Below are 17,504 nucleotides of genomic sequence, written 5' to 3'. Positions count from 1 at the left end.
TGTGAGTTGTTTTTTTTTTTTTAATCAGTAATTGCTGTTTTGTCTACAATCTAAACTATTCTAATAAAGTCGAAAATAAGACCTTTCTCCCATTCTCTCATCTTGTACATCTTCCTTTCCCCTTCAGATTTCTAAAATGCTAAAGTAAATTTATAAATTTAAAAATATTTCCAAGTACTCTTTGGGAAGAAAAGATTGCTTTTATAGTATATTGATAACCACAGAGATGCTTTTTGTTCTTAGGTACCCTCTATGGATATACCAGGCAAGAGGTAGAAATCAAAGCATTACACAGTTTGATTTCATGAAACATTATCCACTAAATATTTAGGTGCTGGGTTAGGAACTGAGTTAAGATTGTGAAACGCAGTTCTTACCCTCAGATTGCTCACAGTCTGTTCAAAGTTATACAGGAACAATATGAACTGTGGCTCAGGTGCCAAGAAGGCACAGGGCTAAGGGGTCCTGAACTCATGTGTGGGTGCAGGTTAGGGCAGCAAAGGCTTTTTGGAGCATGGGATGCCTGAAATGAGAAACAGAAAAGAACAGAGGAGTTGTAGAGGAACTAACCCCACACGGTGAAGTATGGTAGGAGCAGAGGAAGGCGCCGAGTAGGGAGAGGGAAAGCAGGGGCTCTGGACAGTGACCTGAAGCCACGCTGTGTGTGTTAGGTGCCTCCTTAACTGTTAGGACTGTCCCGCTTGTTAGGCTGTGGGCAGTAATTGAGGATTTTAACCAGGGAAGTGGCATGATGAGATTTCAAGCCCTGGCAGTGGTGAGAGGCCTGCACAGGAAGAGGGTTAGACCAAAGGCAGAGAGCTAGTAGGAGGCTGAATGCAAAATAATAAGGTCAGAGCCGAATTTGTGGTGCCAGGCTGAAAAGAAAGGGCAGATTTCAGAGAAATCAAAAGGACTTGCATTTGGTTTGGTGTGGTATCAGGTGAGAAGGAGGAGTTCTGGAAGGTCTCCAGACTTTCCATCAGATTTGGGTTTAAATCTGGGCACTTCGGCTTGCCAACTTGGGTGACTTTGGGTGAGATACTTAGCTTCACCTCGTCTTAGTTCCCTCCTTTCTGCAAAGGAGATTAAAACGTCTTGTCCTGAGGATGAAGTGAGCTAAGAATATATGTAGTGTCCTGATAAGAAGCCACCACAGAGTAAGTTTTCAAGAAATGATACCTCTTACCGGTTCGCAAGTTTAACCACATTTCACCAAGTAAGACATGGCAGAGTGAGCCCTAGAATCCAGGCTTCACACACACAGGAATGTTTATCTCCTTTGTCAATTACTGTGCACCCCCAGTGCCTGGCACATGATAGACACTCAGATGTTTGCTAAATGAATTATTGATTCCATTTTGAGAATTTAATTTGGACTTTTAAAATAGAGAAATATGTTGAATATCTAAACGATAGTAACCATTGTTCTGCATTTGAAATTTGGTCTGGAGTTCAGGAGAGATGTCTGGAATGAACATAGCAATGTGGGGGGTCACCAAGGTCAGTGGGTAGTAGTTGAAGCAGTGGAGTGGTTACACCACCCAGAGCAAGCATGTTGGTCAACAGAAGGCCTTGGGAATTAAGGACCATTGCCTAACTTTTTTGAGTTGTGTACCTTTTTGAAAATCTGATGAATACCGTAAATCCTCTCTGCACAGAATTGCACATAAGAAAACAAATTTCCACTGGGCTACCTGTGTGAGGAACTATATAGTCAGTACCTTGGTTAAGGACCTGTGGTGTGTAGTTATGCTATGCTAAGTCACTTCAGTCGTTTCTGACTCTGTGCGACCCCATAGACGGCAGCCCACCAGGCTCCCCCGTCCCTGGGATTCTCCAGGCAAGAACACTGGAGTGAGCTGCCATTTCCTTCTCCAGTGCATGAAAGTGAAAAGTGAAAGTGAAGTCGCTCAGTCGTGTCCAACTCTTAGCGACCCCATGGATTGCAGCCTAACAGGCTCCTCTGTCCATGGGATTTTCCAAGGAAGAGTACTGGAGTGGGGTGCCATTGCCTTCTCCAGTGTGTAGTTAAAGAGGTCTGAAGATGGCATGTCAAACAATACCAACGTTGAAGGTTGGCAATTAAAGCTATGGTTTTTCCAGTAGTCATGTACGGATGTGAGAGTTGGACCATAAAGAAGGCTGAGCACCGAATTAATGCTTTCAAATTGTGGTTCTGGAAAAGACTCTTGAGAATCCCTTGGACAGCAAGGAGATCAAACCAGTCAATCCTAAAAGAAATCAACCGTGAATATTCATTGGAAGGACTTACGCTAAAGCTCCAATACTTTGGCCACCTAATTTGAAGAGCTGACTCATTGGAAAAGCCCTTGATGATACTGGGAAAGATTGAGAACAGGAGGAGAAGGCGGCAACAAAGAATGAGATGGTTAGACGGCATCTCTGATTCAATGGACATGATTATGATGAGCAAACTCCGGGAGATAGTGAAGCAAACTCCGGGAGATAGTGAAGGACGGGGAAACCTGTCATGCTGCAGTCCACCGCGTCCCAGAGTCAGACACTACTTAGTGACTAAACAACAACAATAACAGAGGAAGAAGAGTAAGATGGGGAAGCGAGTGAACAGGGAAAGAGGAGAATCAGGAAAGACTGGTGTCATTTGAAGCTGAGAATAAAAGTTTCCAAAAGGAGGGAGTGCCAGATGCCAAAGAAGAAGATATAACCTGTCCATTGAATTAGGCCGTCTGAGGTCTTTCTTTGGTGACTTTGATAAGATCAATTTCCACTGAGTGTTATGGGGGAAAGGAAGCTAGAGTTCCGGGGATTACATGAAGCCCCCAGGAAACAATGAAGACATTGAAACGACTAGGAGAAGTTCATTTGTTTATTTACCAGATATTTATTGAGTACTTGCCATATATTAGGCCCTGTGCTGGAAGCTGAGGGTTGACCCTTGAGGGTGGACATGGTCTCCTCCCTTAGCTGACATTGATTGTCTGTTTGCCTGCCTTCCTCCCCAAACCCTTCCCTCCTGCCCAGAAAATGCCCTGAAATGAGTTTCTCCTTGGTACACCACTGGGCACACTCAGCCACCAGGGGACTTCAGGCATTTTGCTGGGTCAGATCCAGGCTGTTCAGTTGCTCTTCTCTCTCTTGGGCACGAGGGAGCAGGTTGTCCTCTATAACTACAGCCTTTAAAGTCAGGGACGTGCATCAGAATAGCCTTGAGTTTGTGCATTGCTCACTAGAATCAGTGAATTTATGAAAATTATTTTAATATTTTCAAGTTGATTATCTGCAACATAAAATACTGGTCCTAAGTGTGGAAAAGAATCATGAATACCAGACCTAAGGAAACCTATATCCTAGGCTTTTTGCATGTGGGAATCCCTCATTTTTATTAAAAAAAAAATCTCTTGGGGCGTGTTGTCTTTCCATATGTATGAAGGTTTGCACACTTCAAGACAGCTATGGTTTTCATAAGAGTAGCGTGTGTGTGTGTGTGTCTGTGTGATGTGGAATGAGGGACTCTGTCTTCTCGGTGCCCCGGGTTTTTGGCCCCTAGCACTGTCATGGGCCAGCGGATTCAGAGAATGGTATACAGTGATTCTCAGTTTATTTCTTATATTAGAACTGAAAGCATAATTATCTCATGAATATGATTTAGATTTTCCCCAAAGCACACTGCATTGCCCTTGCTTCCAGTGAACTCTTTTCTGCTTCCTCACTTTGTCTTTCCCTAATAGCTCAGTTGGTAAAGAATCCGCCTGCAATGCAGGAGACCCCAGTTCGATTCCTAGATCCGGAAGATCCACTGAAGAAGGGATAACCCACTCCAGTACTCTGGCCTGGAGAATTCCATGGTCTGTAAAGTCCACGGGTTCACAAAGAGTCGGACACGACTGAGCAGCTTTCACTTTCACTTTGTCTTTACAGTTTTTTGTCTGCATTTTATCTCCAGATTGACTTTTCAGTCACAGATTCAGAGAATGTAATATGTTCTATCTTCTAGATCATTTCTACAAATGTTAAATAAGAACAAGTCCAGAACTGATCCATCCCTTTTCTCTTAATGTTGTTCTTCCTGATGTTAAAAGATCCTATTCTTTTGAACGTATTTCTTTACACGTATACTAAAAGTATTCAAGTGTCCGTAACACGCCCAGAGTAGTGCCTGGCGTATTGTAGGGGCTCAGTAAATAGCTCTGACTGTGCCAGGCTCTTCAGGTTGTTCGGTAGTTTCTGTGTTTTCCGAACTGTTAAAATGGTTACTAATTTGGATGGGAGCATAGGGTTGCAGAGTTGCACATGTCTGAGTGACTAACACTTTATGATGTTATATTGGCAGTGTGCCAACCAACACTGTTATATGTACATTGTTTTTAAAGCCTGGTTATATATTTTGCCAAATAATCCTCATTGAGACAGAAAAAACTTACTGTATTCTGTGTGATTTGTGATTTTTAATTTTGATTTTTTTAATGCATTTATTTTAAAAATAGGAAGCTTAACTTTGGAATTAATCTCTTTGCCCTTCAGGTAATCTATTAGAGATTATAACATAAATATAGCATAAATTATAAAATAAAAAACTTAATATAGGATCTTATTTATTAGAATACTAAAAAAATAGAAAGTTGTTACTGTTATGAGACAAATATCATGAACTCATCAAACATTCACAAAGATTACTTTATTTGAATATTTAATAATACAAAGTAGGGAAGTAGGAAGATTATGACATTTATATTCAGAGGTCAAAGACTTTTCCAAGATCACTGATTTTCCAAGATCACTTATAAAAGGCAGAATTAGGACTCTGACCAGGGCTTCTGAACTGAATCACACCTCTGATGCTTTTTTTTTTTATTATGGCTTTTTACTGTGTGTGTGTGTTCAGTCTCTCAGTTGTGCGACCCCCACAGACTATAGCCCTCCAGGCTCCTCTGTCTGTGGAATTTTCCTGGCAAGAGTACTGAAATGGGTTGCCATTTCCTCCTCCAGGCGCTCTTCCCCAACTCAGGGATGGAACCCACATCTCCAGCATCTCCTGCATTGGCAAGCAGATTCTTCACCACTGAGCCACCTTAGTGAAAGTCGCTCAATTGTGTCCAGCTCTTTGCGACTCCATGGACTGTCAGCTACCAAGCTCCTCAGCAGACAGTCCATGGAGTTTTTCAGGCAAGAATACTGGAGTGGGTTGCCATTTCCTTCTCCAGGGGATCTTCCCGACCCAGGGATCGAACCCGGGTCTCCCGCCTTGCGGGCAGACGCTTTACCATCTGAGCCACAGGGCAGCCCTTAAATAAAACCTGATTTTTTACTAAGAGAACTTAAACTCATATTTAATAAACATTCTCCCACATCTCCTGTCTCTCTAGCACTGTATAGTAACAATAACTAGTAATAGCAATGACATAGTTTTCCATTTTATGTATAAGAAAGGTTTATGTTTTTCACTAGAGGCTGAGGAACACAAAAGGTGAATTCTCAGTTAACCAGAATTCGTAATGAAGCTGGAAGCCTTGAACAGTCAAATTAGTATCCACCCTGTGTTTCATAAGCCGTCATGTTTGTAGACACCTTTTTCAGAATCCCCAGGTTTTTTACAGTGGAAAAAATATGCACTTAAATTACCTCCCTTCTCTCTTTTGGTCCTTTGAAGTCTTTAGGCTGATTTAGGACAAGCAGGTTCTTGCATATTTCCATTCCTTGAAAACCTTCCAGTCAACTGTCATTGAGCAGCTTTTCTCATCTTTTATGAAATCCACTGCATCTATAAACTATACATCCGTGGAAGTGTTTTTTTAAAAAATAATTTCTGTCTTATTTCATATTATCAGGTATTCTTAGATGGAACATTTTAAATCTGTACTATGGTAGGCTGCCCTGAATACTTCCTGTGCTATATAATTAATGCCACCATCGCAGAATCTCACTCCTTAAAATATGCCTGCACATGGCGCCTGCCCTTGCCTCTCTCCCCCTCCTTCCCTCCTCTCCTCACACACACAGACACACACGCACACACACACGCACACGCGCACGCGCGCGCGCAAAGCACACACCGAACTGCCATTCTCTAGCAGGCCTGTTTCTGGAGTTGGGAGATGTCAGCCAGCCAGGAGCGGGTGGGGGGAGGAGGAAGAGGTGGGGCTCTACTCTGATTAATTACCTTAGGCATTCAGGGGTGGGGCTTCCTTCAGCCATCTGCCTGAGATATGGGAGGGAGCTGGAGAAGGAAGGAGGGGGAGAGACTGCCAGAGAGGAAGAGAAAAGAAAGGAAGAAACACTAGAAAGAAAAAGGAAGGAAAACGAGATAAAGGGAGAACAATCACCCGCCCTTAACAAGCTAGACTGGGGGGGGGAGGGGGGTGGAAAGAAAGCCGTGGAAGGTGTCCCCCCCAGCGCAACTGCTCTGAGTGTTCATCATCCATTCCCTTTGGTTTATGGAGAAAAAGAAAATGGTAACTCAGGTAAGATCTGTGTTTGCTCCGTTCGTTTCTTTTCTCGTTTCCGAGATCTAAAAAGAACTATGCGGGTGGGGCAGAGTCACCAGAGTTTTAATTATTATTGTCTTTTTAGAAAGGGTCAAAATTATTGTTATCAGCTGGAAAGCTAGTCTGTGCCTGTTGTGGGTCCGTGAGAGAGAGAGAGAGAGAGAGAGAGAGAGAGTGTGTGTGTGTGTGTGTGTGTGTGTGTGTGTGTTGTATGCGTATCCTTTATTCTCCCCCTCCCTTAGCTCCATAGCAGATTCCTGTTTCCTGTACTGTGCAGCTGTGGCTCAGGAAAGACCCTGTGGGGATTTGTCTACCTCTTTGTCTTGGTTCTGAGAAGAGGGAGGGAGAGAGAGACTGCAGAGGTAGGAAGAGATTCTTGTAGACGGCCAAAAAGAGGGGAGCGGGATTGACTTCCTTTTAAGAATAGCAGAAGAATCTGTGTTGTAGGGAAATCCGATTTCAGATTCACTTAGGTGTCTCCAAAGAGGCGATGGAATTGCAGTTTTGCTGCCTTTGGTCTAAAGGGCTTATTAAAAATGAAGGCTTGAAAAAAATACGTTTGACTTTCATGTCTTTGTTACTGCACGGTTTGTTTTCCATGAGAACTGTAGAAGCATCCAGGTGCAGCACAGGCAGGTTAGAGCCCTCCCTGGCAGGAGAGCAGGTCTGAATGTATAAGTGACAGTCACGGGGGCATTAAAAGACATCTGAAGGAGAGGGAGTAGGAAATGGAAGACCTCCCTCCTTCCCTCCCTCCCTCCCTCTCTCTGCCTGTCTTTACTTGTGCCAAGCAATATCTGCATTTTAGCAAGTCATTCCTGACAAACAGAAAGGTGAATACTCTTCCCCGATTTTCCCTGGCGGTGCTCTTTTTCCTTTTGGCCTCCTTCCGTATGATCCTTTTACCCGTTTTTCTTTATACATGGGTTGAGAGGAAATGATGCGGCCGTGATTAATCAATTAGAATCATTTGCATTGTTGCCTTGTAGAACTTCATATCCCTTTGGTCTCAGACTTAGGATGCATTTCACTCCAGGTTTTATGCTCTGTAGGGAAATTTCATCACTGGACAGTGCTTTCCTTTTAAGGAGGTTGCCCCCCTTTTTTGTATGCTCTCGTCTGTCTTCCTCTCTAAGTCACCACCGGAGGGCGAGAGAGTCAGCTGGCTATCTGGATAGAGGCATGATTTTAGGAGCTGGAGCCCTGTTCCGTTAAATGTTATATAATGCCCTGCAGTGCTGTTTGGAAGGAGGTAAAGCTTTAGGGAGGTTTTCCCAACATGACCTGGAGGAAAGGGAAGTTTCAAAGAATATGTCTCTGCAAAATAATTTTTCAACGGATTTAAGTTTGGAGATTATTAAGAGACCCCTCCCTCTTCTGGAAAGGGGAGAAACCCTTGAAATATTTTCTGTTGCAGTTCTTATCCCTTCATCATGAGCCTGATTAACTCTTTTGAAATATGCTATACTTAAAAAAAAAAAGAGAGAAAGAGAGAACCTGTTTCTGGCTTCCCTTTGTTGCTTGGTAGATGATACTTCTTAACCTTGGAGCCCTCATTCAGTTTTCATTAACTGACCATATTAGAGGGTACCAGCTCTCTTCTTTCTCAGCTATTACTGGAGCCTTTTCAACTACTTGACTTTTCATTATATATATACTTTTTTATGTAAATATGACTTGTTATATATATTTTTAAGTCAGTGAAAGAGTTACCTAAACTAGGACTTCTTATAATCAGAGGTTTTCCGTGACCTCTTGGAGCCTGTCCCCTTCGTTTCTAGAGGAGCTGAGTAAGCACGTGCAAGCCCAAGTTAGAATGCATAAGCGTTTGCACACTTAATAACTTGGTCTTAATAATCAGTATTTAAGAAAACTATAATTTTAGGAATGAAGCAGAGGAGATAAGTAGAAACTGGAAAGAAGGAGTTTGGGGGTGGTTAAGAATTCTAATAGATGAGTGAAACTCATTAATGATTTTCTCAGTGTATGTGAATGCTGAAGGGAAAGCAGGAGCTCAGTTTTTCCCACTCTAAATATATACAAATGGAAAATACAGAATGTCACACTTAGGAAGTTTCGGTATTCCAATGTGTTTGTTTTTTGTATACACTTTCTATGTTAATGTAACATACATAGTTGTTAATAATTTAGGAAAAAAATGAAACAAGTAGCCAAACAGGCCAAATCTTTATTTGTTCCATGGGGGTTTTGGGGGGAGGGTGAAGGGCTAGTTTTTGGTTTTTGAGCCAGACGTAGGATCCCAATGTTTGATAATGATCTGTCACATAAAGTTTTCTGAGTAGAAAATGTCTGCATTGTTTACGGTTCAAGTTATCAAACAGTTCATGGTGGTATTTAATATCTCAGCAAGTATATTAGGAAAGGCATTTGGGTATGTTTTCACCATTTTGTCACCTAGGTTCTTTGACTTAACAAATCTTTGATCTGTATCCCATTTCCATCCCTCGCTTGGTGGAAGAAGGTGAAGGGCTTTCAGTGGATGACATTTTCATCACATGTTAGATCTGTATCAGTAGCTGCATGGTGTGCATTCATTGTTATTATATATGCTCTGGTTTTATAAGGCCTGCTTTTGGTTTATAATTCTCGGTTATTTGCAATAAGTTATCAAAGTTTTGCTTTAAAAAGAAAAAAGCAGATGGCCATTTAATTATGGAATTCTACTATAGTAGACACACATGCTCATGTGATTTTTAAAAAAATAACTTTAGGTTTCCTTGTCATTCCTGTATATGTTGTAGGAGTATTTCACTGAGATACTCTCTTCTTTCAGAGCCTATGAACCAAAATATTGCATCTTCTCTCGTTTGTGAAAATAACAGTGTGGAATAAAAGGAAGGAGACGAGAAATCATCCTTGTAATATGTGTCAAATTAGGCAAAGTTGTAAATGACCTCAACTCCAATTAATAAGAAAAGGTTATACTATTTGCTATTGAAAGGGAAAGTATACTAGACAGAGAGGAAGATCTTACAGTGTGAACATGAAAGAAAATTTTTGTTCTCCTCTCTAGAGTAAGACTGCCAGTTTCTGTGGAACACAAAGCCCTCCCTTTCTTGGACAGCTCAGTGCTTTGCTGGCATTTTCTTCAAAATCTGTTTTCCATCAGGACCAAGAGGAGGGAAGGTGTTAAGAATAAGGGAGGTTGGAAAGGGGGTTGCTGTTCCTTTAAATAGTGCAGAGAGCCCATGAGGCTGCAGGCCGCTAGGAGTGTATTCTTTTGCAATGAATCACCACTTCCATTGTCTGCCATCTCCCCTCTGAGTGGCTAGATGGCCTAAGTCTTCACCTGAGCTGTGGCTAGTTCCCTTTTCTGTTCCAGGGTGGCTGGGAGGAGAGAAGAGGGAGGGTGTTATACTTTAGTTAAAGGCAGGTGAGGGGGCAGATATATTTTGCTTTGTTTCATTTTCTACTATCTTATCTGGATTTTTTTTTGTTTAGTTTTGGATTTTTTTTTTTTTAAATGAGTTGGAGTAGGGAATCTGTCCTCTGATCTTGCTAAGCGTGTCCCATTTTCTGTGCGTTTTGACTGTCCTCAGTGATTATTTAGTCTCCATTTTGTGGCACCGCTTTCAGTGATTGCCATTGGGTTGCCCGCCAGGTCCCCGAGAGCCCATCACACCCTTCATCCACAGAGCTTCAATCCACACTGTTGGTCTTGGCACACTTCCACTTGCTGTGGGCTGCATAGGACTCTGGGAAGTTGGGGGGTAGGTGGAGATTGCGGGTTTGAGACTAATTTATGTTCCTTTACAATGAACCCAAAAAAAACCTCACTTTTTCCAGAGCTTTGGTTTCTTTCAGAATTCTTCTACGTTGCTACATATCTTCACTTATAACCATTTCCTTGCCATGGCCAAGGCTGGCTCTTGAAAAACACTGCTATTCTAAGAATTAGTCAGCTTTCCTGAAAAGATACCCAGAATCCCATAAATCTGAGCAATTTTGACTTATCGAATGGTTTTTCTTCTCGGTCACTTCCCATACCCCAAAACACACACCTTTTTTTGACCCTTTCTCTAAATTTTTTCCCTTTATCCTTTCTGCTTAGTTTTGCAGCTGAGACTAGGAAGGCTTAGTGTTTGACAGTCCGCTGTTCAAGTTTGTCTTGCTGTGGAGGACACCTCCCTGTTGAAAAGGAGATGCCTCTCCTCATCCTGGTCAGTGGCAGCTCAAAGTCCTGGTTTTGTTCTTCCATTGTTCTGATCTCTCCCTGAAAACCTTCAGACTCACTTCTAAAAGGTTGCCTGCCATATGAAAACAGTCTTATTTCTCTTCAGACTTTTGGTTCATGGAGTGCTCACATTTTAATTTCTCTTCATGTCATTCTTACCTTGGTTTGTTTCTTGGTCATCTCTGTGTGTTGTCGTGGTGATGATATAGCCCCCTGGCCCTCCTTCTGGTGTATAGTTGCTCTCTGGAATCTTATGTTGTTAATATCTCAAGCATTCCCTTCTGGAATCATAACTTCTCAGTCTTTTTTTTTTCCCCAACATTCCAAAACCGCTGTCAAATCTTTCTCAAACATTTCTAAACAGTACTTCATATGTGAAATCTAACAAACACAAATGGAATGCTCTCCTGCAGGAAATGCTTTGTAGTTTTAAATGTATCCATTTCATTATTGGATTTGGATGCTTGACTTTCAAGCAGTCAGAAATGCTTCAGTCTGCTGTCATGATGTATTGTTTCCATTTCCCAAATACGCAAAATGTCCCTCCTAGAAGGCAGTGGCACCCCACTCCAGTACTCTTGCCTGGAAAATCCATGGACAGAAGAGCCTGGTAGGCTGCAGTCCATGGGGTCGCTAAGAGTCGGACACGACTGAGCGACTTCACTTTCCCTTTTCACTTTCATGCATTGGAGAAGGAAATGGCAGCTCACTCCAGTATTCTTGCCTGGAGAATCCCAGGGACGAGGGAGCCTGGTGGGCTGCCCTCTATGGGGTCGCATAGAGTCGGACACGACTGAAGTGACTTAGCAGCAGCAGCAGCTCAGTTGGTAAAGAATCTGCCTGCAATGCAGGAGCCCCGGGTTCGATTCCTGGGTCAGGAAGATCCCCTGGAGAAGGAAATGGCAATCCACTCCAGTATTCTTGCCTGGAGAATCTCATGGACAGAGGAGCCTGGCAGGCTACAGTCCATGGGGTTGCACAAGTTGGACACGACTTAGCAACTAAACCACCGTTAGTAGTAGAATGATTAAATTCAGAAAGCCTTGGAGCCAAATAATTCGTTAGAGGTCATTGGCAGAGTGAGCCATTTGAAGTACACGTTGGATTTTGTCACTCCTGCACTTTAAACCTTGTTTCCCTTCAGAAAACCCAGTGTCCTCACTCTGATTTCTTAAGGCCTTTGAGTGATCGGGAACCTGGCTGTGTCTCTCCAGCCTTATCTCCTGCTGCCCTTTGACACTGACATCTTTGCTATTCCTTTTAACATGCCTTGCATCCTCCTGCTCAGAACTTTTCCTTCTGTTTTTCTCTTTAGTCATAGAAATGCTCATCTTCGAGGTTTCTCAAGAGCTCTCCTTTGACTTTCTTAACTCAAATTCCCCAATCTCTCCCTATCCCCTTAACCTGTTTTCTCTGATCACTGATATTTTTGTTTGTTGTTACTTATTATTTGCTTGTTTATCATCAGTGCTATCCCACCTCTCCAAAGAATGTAAGGTCTTTGAAGCAGGGACCCTGTCAGAAGTCAGTTGTGTCTAGAACTGTGCTTGGCATGTAGTCAAAAAAAAAAAAAGAATAACTAATCAGCTAATCTTTATATATGATGTATTACTGTCAAGTACTGTGCTAAGTACTTTACCTACATTAACTCATTTTTAAAATATTTATTTATTTGGATGCACTGGGTCTTAGTTGCAACATGTGAGACCTTTGATCTTTGTCGTGGCATGCAGAATCTTTAGTTGTGGCCTGGGAACTCAGTTGAGGCATGTGGGTGGGATCTAGTTCCCTGTCCAGGGATTGAACCCAGGCTACCTGCTTTGGGAGTGTGGAGTTTTAGCCACTGGACTACCAAGGAAGTCCCTACATAAGATAATTGAATCCTCTCGTCAGCCCTTTAATTATCCCTCATAGGACAAAAGAAGAAACTGAGGAATACCATGATTAGGTAATTTGCCCCAATTTATAAGCTGCTAAGAGATACTGTGGGGATTCATATCCACAGACTGGCTTAGCAATCTGTACTCTTAACCACTGTGCTCTAATGCCCCTTGTCAGTATTACATATTCATATAATACTTGTTGACTGTGTAAATGAATGAATTTAGGTGAAACTCTCTTATTTACTTCTGAAATTTCCATCTCTTACATGTTCAAGGCTTTGATAGAATACTTGCAATAACAAGGAATTCACTAAATGAATTTAGTTTTCTGATATCACATAATAATAGGTTGAGCTTTGCCATTGGCTCAGTGGTAAAGAATCCACCTGCAAGGCAGGAGATGCAGGTTCGATCCCTGGGTCGGGAAGATCCCCTGGAAGAGGGTATGGCTGAACCCACTCCAGTATTCTTGCCTGAAAAAATCCCATGGACAAAGGAGTCTGGCGGGCTTTATAGTCCATAGGGTCACAAAGAGTCGGACACAACTGAAGCGACTGATGACACACGTAATAACATTATAGCGTATGTATATTATGCATTAGGCACCGTGGTCAGTTCCTTGTATAATTCCTTTCAGCAGCCTTATAAGTACTGTTACGTCCATATTGTAGAAATCAGCAAACAGGAATACAAAGAAGTTAAGTTGGCAGCTCCAGGATTTACACCAGAGTTTGGCTTCAGCTTCCCTGTTCTTGACCGCCACTAATAATTACTGTTATTGAAATAACCTTTTGTTTTTGCATACCTACTCTGTACCAGTTTTATATACAAATCCCATGGACAGAGGAGCCTGGTGGGCTATGGCCCATAGGGTCACGAAGAGTTGGACATGACCGAAGAGACTTAGCATACCTGCACGTGTGCACATTTACATATAAAAATTGATTACTGAGATCATATGTCACTTGCCAATCTCTTTGAGGTAGGTGGTGTTTTTCCCATTTTTTTCCAGTACATTAAACTGAGATTCAAGAGGTCAAGCAATTTGGTAGTTCTAGGAATGGATAGGAATAGGTTTCAGATTTGAGATGCCTTTAATTCCAGATCTGCATATTCTTCCATTATATCACAAACCTCATAGGTAAATCGCTCCATTGTTGGCCATTACAGAGTTGAAATACTTCCCTCATGGTAAGGTCAAATCCGTTTCCATTATTCTCTTCTCATTTCCTCATGGTGAGCTCAAGTCTATCTCCATTCTTGTCTTCTCCTTCTACATTGTTCTATCATCCAGACTCACATAGAGGGGTTTCATCTCTCTTTTTCATAAAACCCAGGTATTTGAAAGTAACTGCTACATGTTCCCTTCAGTCTTCTGTTTTCTGTGCTCATCTTACCCGCCTCCTTGAATTACTCCTCACAGATATGAAACCATATAGTTTCTAGAGTCTTTATTGTTCTAGTCTAATTATGACAATTTATATGAATGGTTTATCATTTATATCTAATTACTAAGTAGTTATGAGTATTATTAAGCAGCATATCTTTGTTATGTTTGCTATGTTCCTGCCTGGAAAATCCCACAGACTGAGGACCCTGGTAGGTTGCAGTCTGTGGGATCGTTAAGAGTCGGGCATGACTGAGCGACTTCACTTTCACTTTTCCCTTTCATGCATTGGAGAAGGAGATGGCAACCCACTCCAGTGTTTTTGCCTGGAGAATCCCAGGGACGGGGGAGCCTGGTGGGCTGCCGTCTATGGGGTCGCACAGAGTCGGGCTCTACTGAAGCGACTTAGCAGCAGCATATCTTTGTTATAGGTTTTATTTTTTGACAGCATGTTGAGTTTACTCAGTTTTCAAAGTCTTTTGACCATGTAATGTTGTCAGCAGTTCACAATTTCAAAAATAAGGACTTATTACCCTCACCTCTTAAGTAGAATATTTGTTTTCTTCTCCATTTTAATGCACACTGTCAGCTGCTTGGTGAGAATCTACCTGCCTTCTAACTTCTAGGTCTTGCCCAGATCCCTCAAAGGCTACTAACACTGAAATTTTCACTTTTTAAACTTATTTTTTTACGAATTCTGTTTTGAAGATGCCAGTTGGATCAACAAACGACATATTAAAAATCAGCAAAAATAAATTTGATCACCTTCCTTGAGATGTTGAAATTGTATCAAAAAAGTGTTGAAGAGCCAAAATTGGGAATTATAGAGTCTTTTAAATCAATAGCAACAGTAAATCATAATGTTCTATTTCTATTGAGAATAGAAGCAAAACACACCCAAAAGAAGAAATTAAATATGGGAAGTTATTTTGATTTAATAATACTTATCATAAGTCAAATACTTTAGAAATAATCTTAGATTATCATATTTTGATATATTATTTTTTCCATCATTCCTCTTGAATTTTTTCAAAGGTTATCTATCAGTTTCGGAATATTAGAATAACATTTATTTAATTAATGACCCAGGAAATAAGTACAGCTCGACTGCTATTAACAGAAGGAAATACAGTTTTAAAATTTTTAACTTGGAATCATATAACTAGAAATATTTAATTCATTTAGAATTGCAGGATAAAGTTCTGCAATCCAAATTTTATATTTCATATGTAAAGGAATATTTAAGAAGAAAATATGGAAATGGAAATCAGTAATTACTTCATAAAATTAAAAAATAATACTCTTATATCCACAAATAATATAATTAGTCTTTTATCTAATATTATGAGGTTTCTTATAAGAACTTCTTAACAGATAAGCTGAGATTTAATTGAAGGAGATGGGATTTTGAAAGACTCAGAGCAGAAATCCATAAACTTTTTCCATTAATGACTAGACAGATAGTAAATTTTTTTGGCTTTTCAAGCCATGCTCTGTTACAGCTATTCAGTTCTACTGTTGTGACATGAAAATGGTCATCCAGGATTGGTAAGTGAATGGATGTGGCTATGTTCTTGTTAAACTTTATTTATAAACACTTCTGAAATTTTAGTTTCATATTATTTCCATGTGGCACAAAATATTCTTCTTTTGAATTTTTTGACTATTTGAAAATGTAAAAACTACACTTAGCTTTCAGATTATCCAAAGCAGATGGTGGACCAGCTTTGGACGAAAGCCATAACTTGCCAACCCCTTACTTGGAGGGATGCAGTTCACCCTGATATTTAGTAGAGGGGAAGCTTTCCCATCTAACTTGATGACGGGACATGGTTTCTAGTAGCTTTGACACGTCATCTTCAATCCCTGTTAAGGTTTGCTTCTCTCATTTTTCCTCCTAGAAATCTTGACGATTCTTTTCCTTTCCTCACTTGCTTTCTCCCTCCACTCTACTGAACCACTTGAAATTCCCCAAATAGGTCATATTTTGTACCTTCCTGCTTTTCATATAATTCTTCATATTAATATATTATTTTTCGTATATTATTACTTTCTCCCACGTAATTTATTTCTTGCCTTAAAGATTCAGCTTAGATGTCACCCGCTTCAGAAAACTTGCCGTATCTCATAGAGTTTTCCCTTTTTTGTACTTCCTTGGCATTGTGTATGCATTGTTCTCTTAGTCCATAGTATGTATTACTCTAATTGTGAATACATTTGTCTGTTTTTTTCCATCAAACTGTAGTTTCTTTTAGGATTGAGACTGTATCGCCTGTGTTTGTCATCATATCTAGTTCAATTTAATACTTCTTGATTGAATTAATGAATATTAACTTGTTATTTCATGACAAGTTCAAAACAGAAGAGTTAAAGTCACATACATTCTCATGTTTATTACTTAAATCAGTTAATGCTTAAAATATAATATCATTTTGGAAATGGATGTTTTATTTGGTAAGAAGAAAGGAGAACTTTTGGCACAAACAGCTGTTTGGGGAACACACAAATCTCTTGTAGACCTTCCAGTGGAAGGCTTCATATATCCAGAAGATAGAATGTGGGTAAGTGGCATAGGAGCTCTGGCTTGAGAGGTCAGGAAAGAGGAAAGGAAAGAGAGTATGACTCCAATAAGTGTAGAAAGGCAAAGAATGTGAAAAGGTGACAGTGAAATTTTAGGGACTGATAACCCATAATAAGTATACCAAATGTGGTATATTGACTGCAAGCTATCGCCTTCTCCCTTTTCCTTCCACTCAAGATGACCAGGAATAGATTCTTTTAAAAAGTTTAGGGAGGGAGTGGAGGGGGATGATGCAGGTGGTGGGCAGGGAAGGGATCAGTTCAGTTCAGTTCAGTCGCTCAGTCGTGTCCGACTCTTTGCGACCCCATGAATTGCAGCACGCAAGGCCTCCCTGTCCATCACCAACTCCCGGAGTTCACTCAAACTCACATCCATTGAGTCGGTGACGCCATCCAGCCATCGCATCCTCTGTCGTCCCCTTCTCCTCCTGCCCCCAATCCCTCCCAGCATCAGGGTCTTTTCCAATGAGTCAACTCTTCACATGAGGTGGCCAAAGTACTGGAGTTTCAGCTTTAGCATCAGTCCATCCAAAAAACACCCAGGACTGATCTCCTTTAGAATGGACTTTCTTAGAAATAGTTTAATCCTTTCAGGACTTATTTTTAAGTTTTGTTAGATAGGACCAAAGCTGTGTTTATTAGTCTGCCTTGCTTTTGAGACAAGACTCTTCTTAGTACTGTAAGTGATGCTTTTTAAATTATCAGATTTTCTGTTCTCATTTTGGAGAACAGGCTCTTTCTGTCACTGTGTGAGCTCTTAGCACTGTTGCCTTCAATTCTTTCAGTAGTTTCTCACATATGCTATCATTTAACTGAGTTCTTGAGGGGAAGCCTCTGTGGGTCTTCAGAGTTCTCTGTGCAGTTCTGTCTCCTGTGGTGCTCTCCACTGTGACCTCTAGCTGTCTTGACTTCCCTGGACTTGAAGCTCTATCTTCTCAACTCATGGAGACCACTTCCTGGCTTCCCTTTTTGTGCCACAGCTTGAGAACTTTCTC

At 41.0% G+C, this 17,504-nt stretch overlaps 1 protein-coding gene across 40 annotated transcripts in view; it reads left to right on the top strand.

Annotated features, from left to right (window-relative positions):
* Positions 1-17,504, top strand: part of RBFOX2 (RNA binding fox-1 homolog 2) — a 293,230-nt gene that overhangs the window by 187,698 nt on the left and 88,028 nt on the right. For 2 of the 40 annotated variants that reach the window (XM_024991705.1, XM_024991702.1), the window contains exon 1: positions 6,032-6,440. The exons of 32 other annotated variants lie outside the window; for them this stretch is intronic. In XM_024991705.1, the coding sequence (XP_024847473.1) occupies positions 6,414-6,440 (27 nt within the window). In that variant the 5' untranslated portion in view covers positions 6,032-6,413. Of the gene's footprint in view, positions 1-6,006; positions 6,441-6,659; positions 6,827-17,504 lie in introns of those variants that run through there. 6 more of the 40 variants (XM_024991701.1, XM_024991704.1, XM_059886367.1 and 3 more) reach the window with 6 other exon arrangements.

The sequence above is a fragment of the Bos taurus genome, chromosome 5, assembly GCF_002263795.3.
Source record: "Bos taurus isolate L1 Dominette 01449 registration number 42190680 breed Hereford chromosome 5, ARS-UCD2.0, whole genome shotgun sequence".
Lineage (NCBI taxonomy): Eukaryota > Metazoa > Chordata > Mammalia > Artiodactyla > Bovidae > Bos > Bos taurus.
This window is presented reverse-complemented; position numbering and strand designations above follow the sequence as displayed.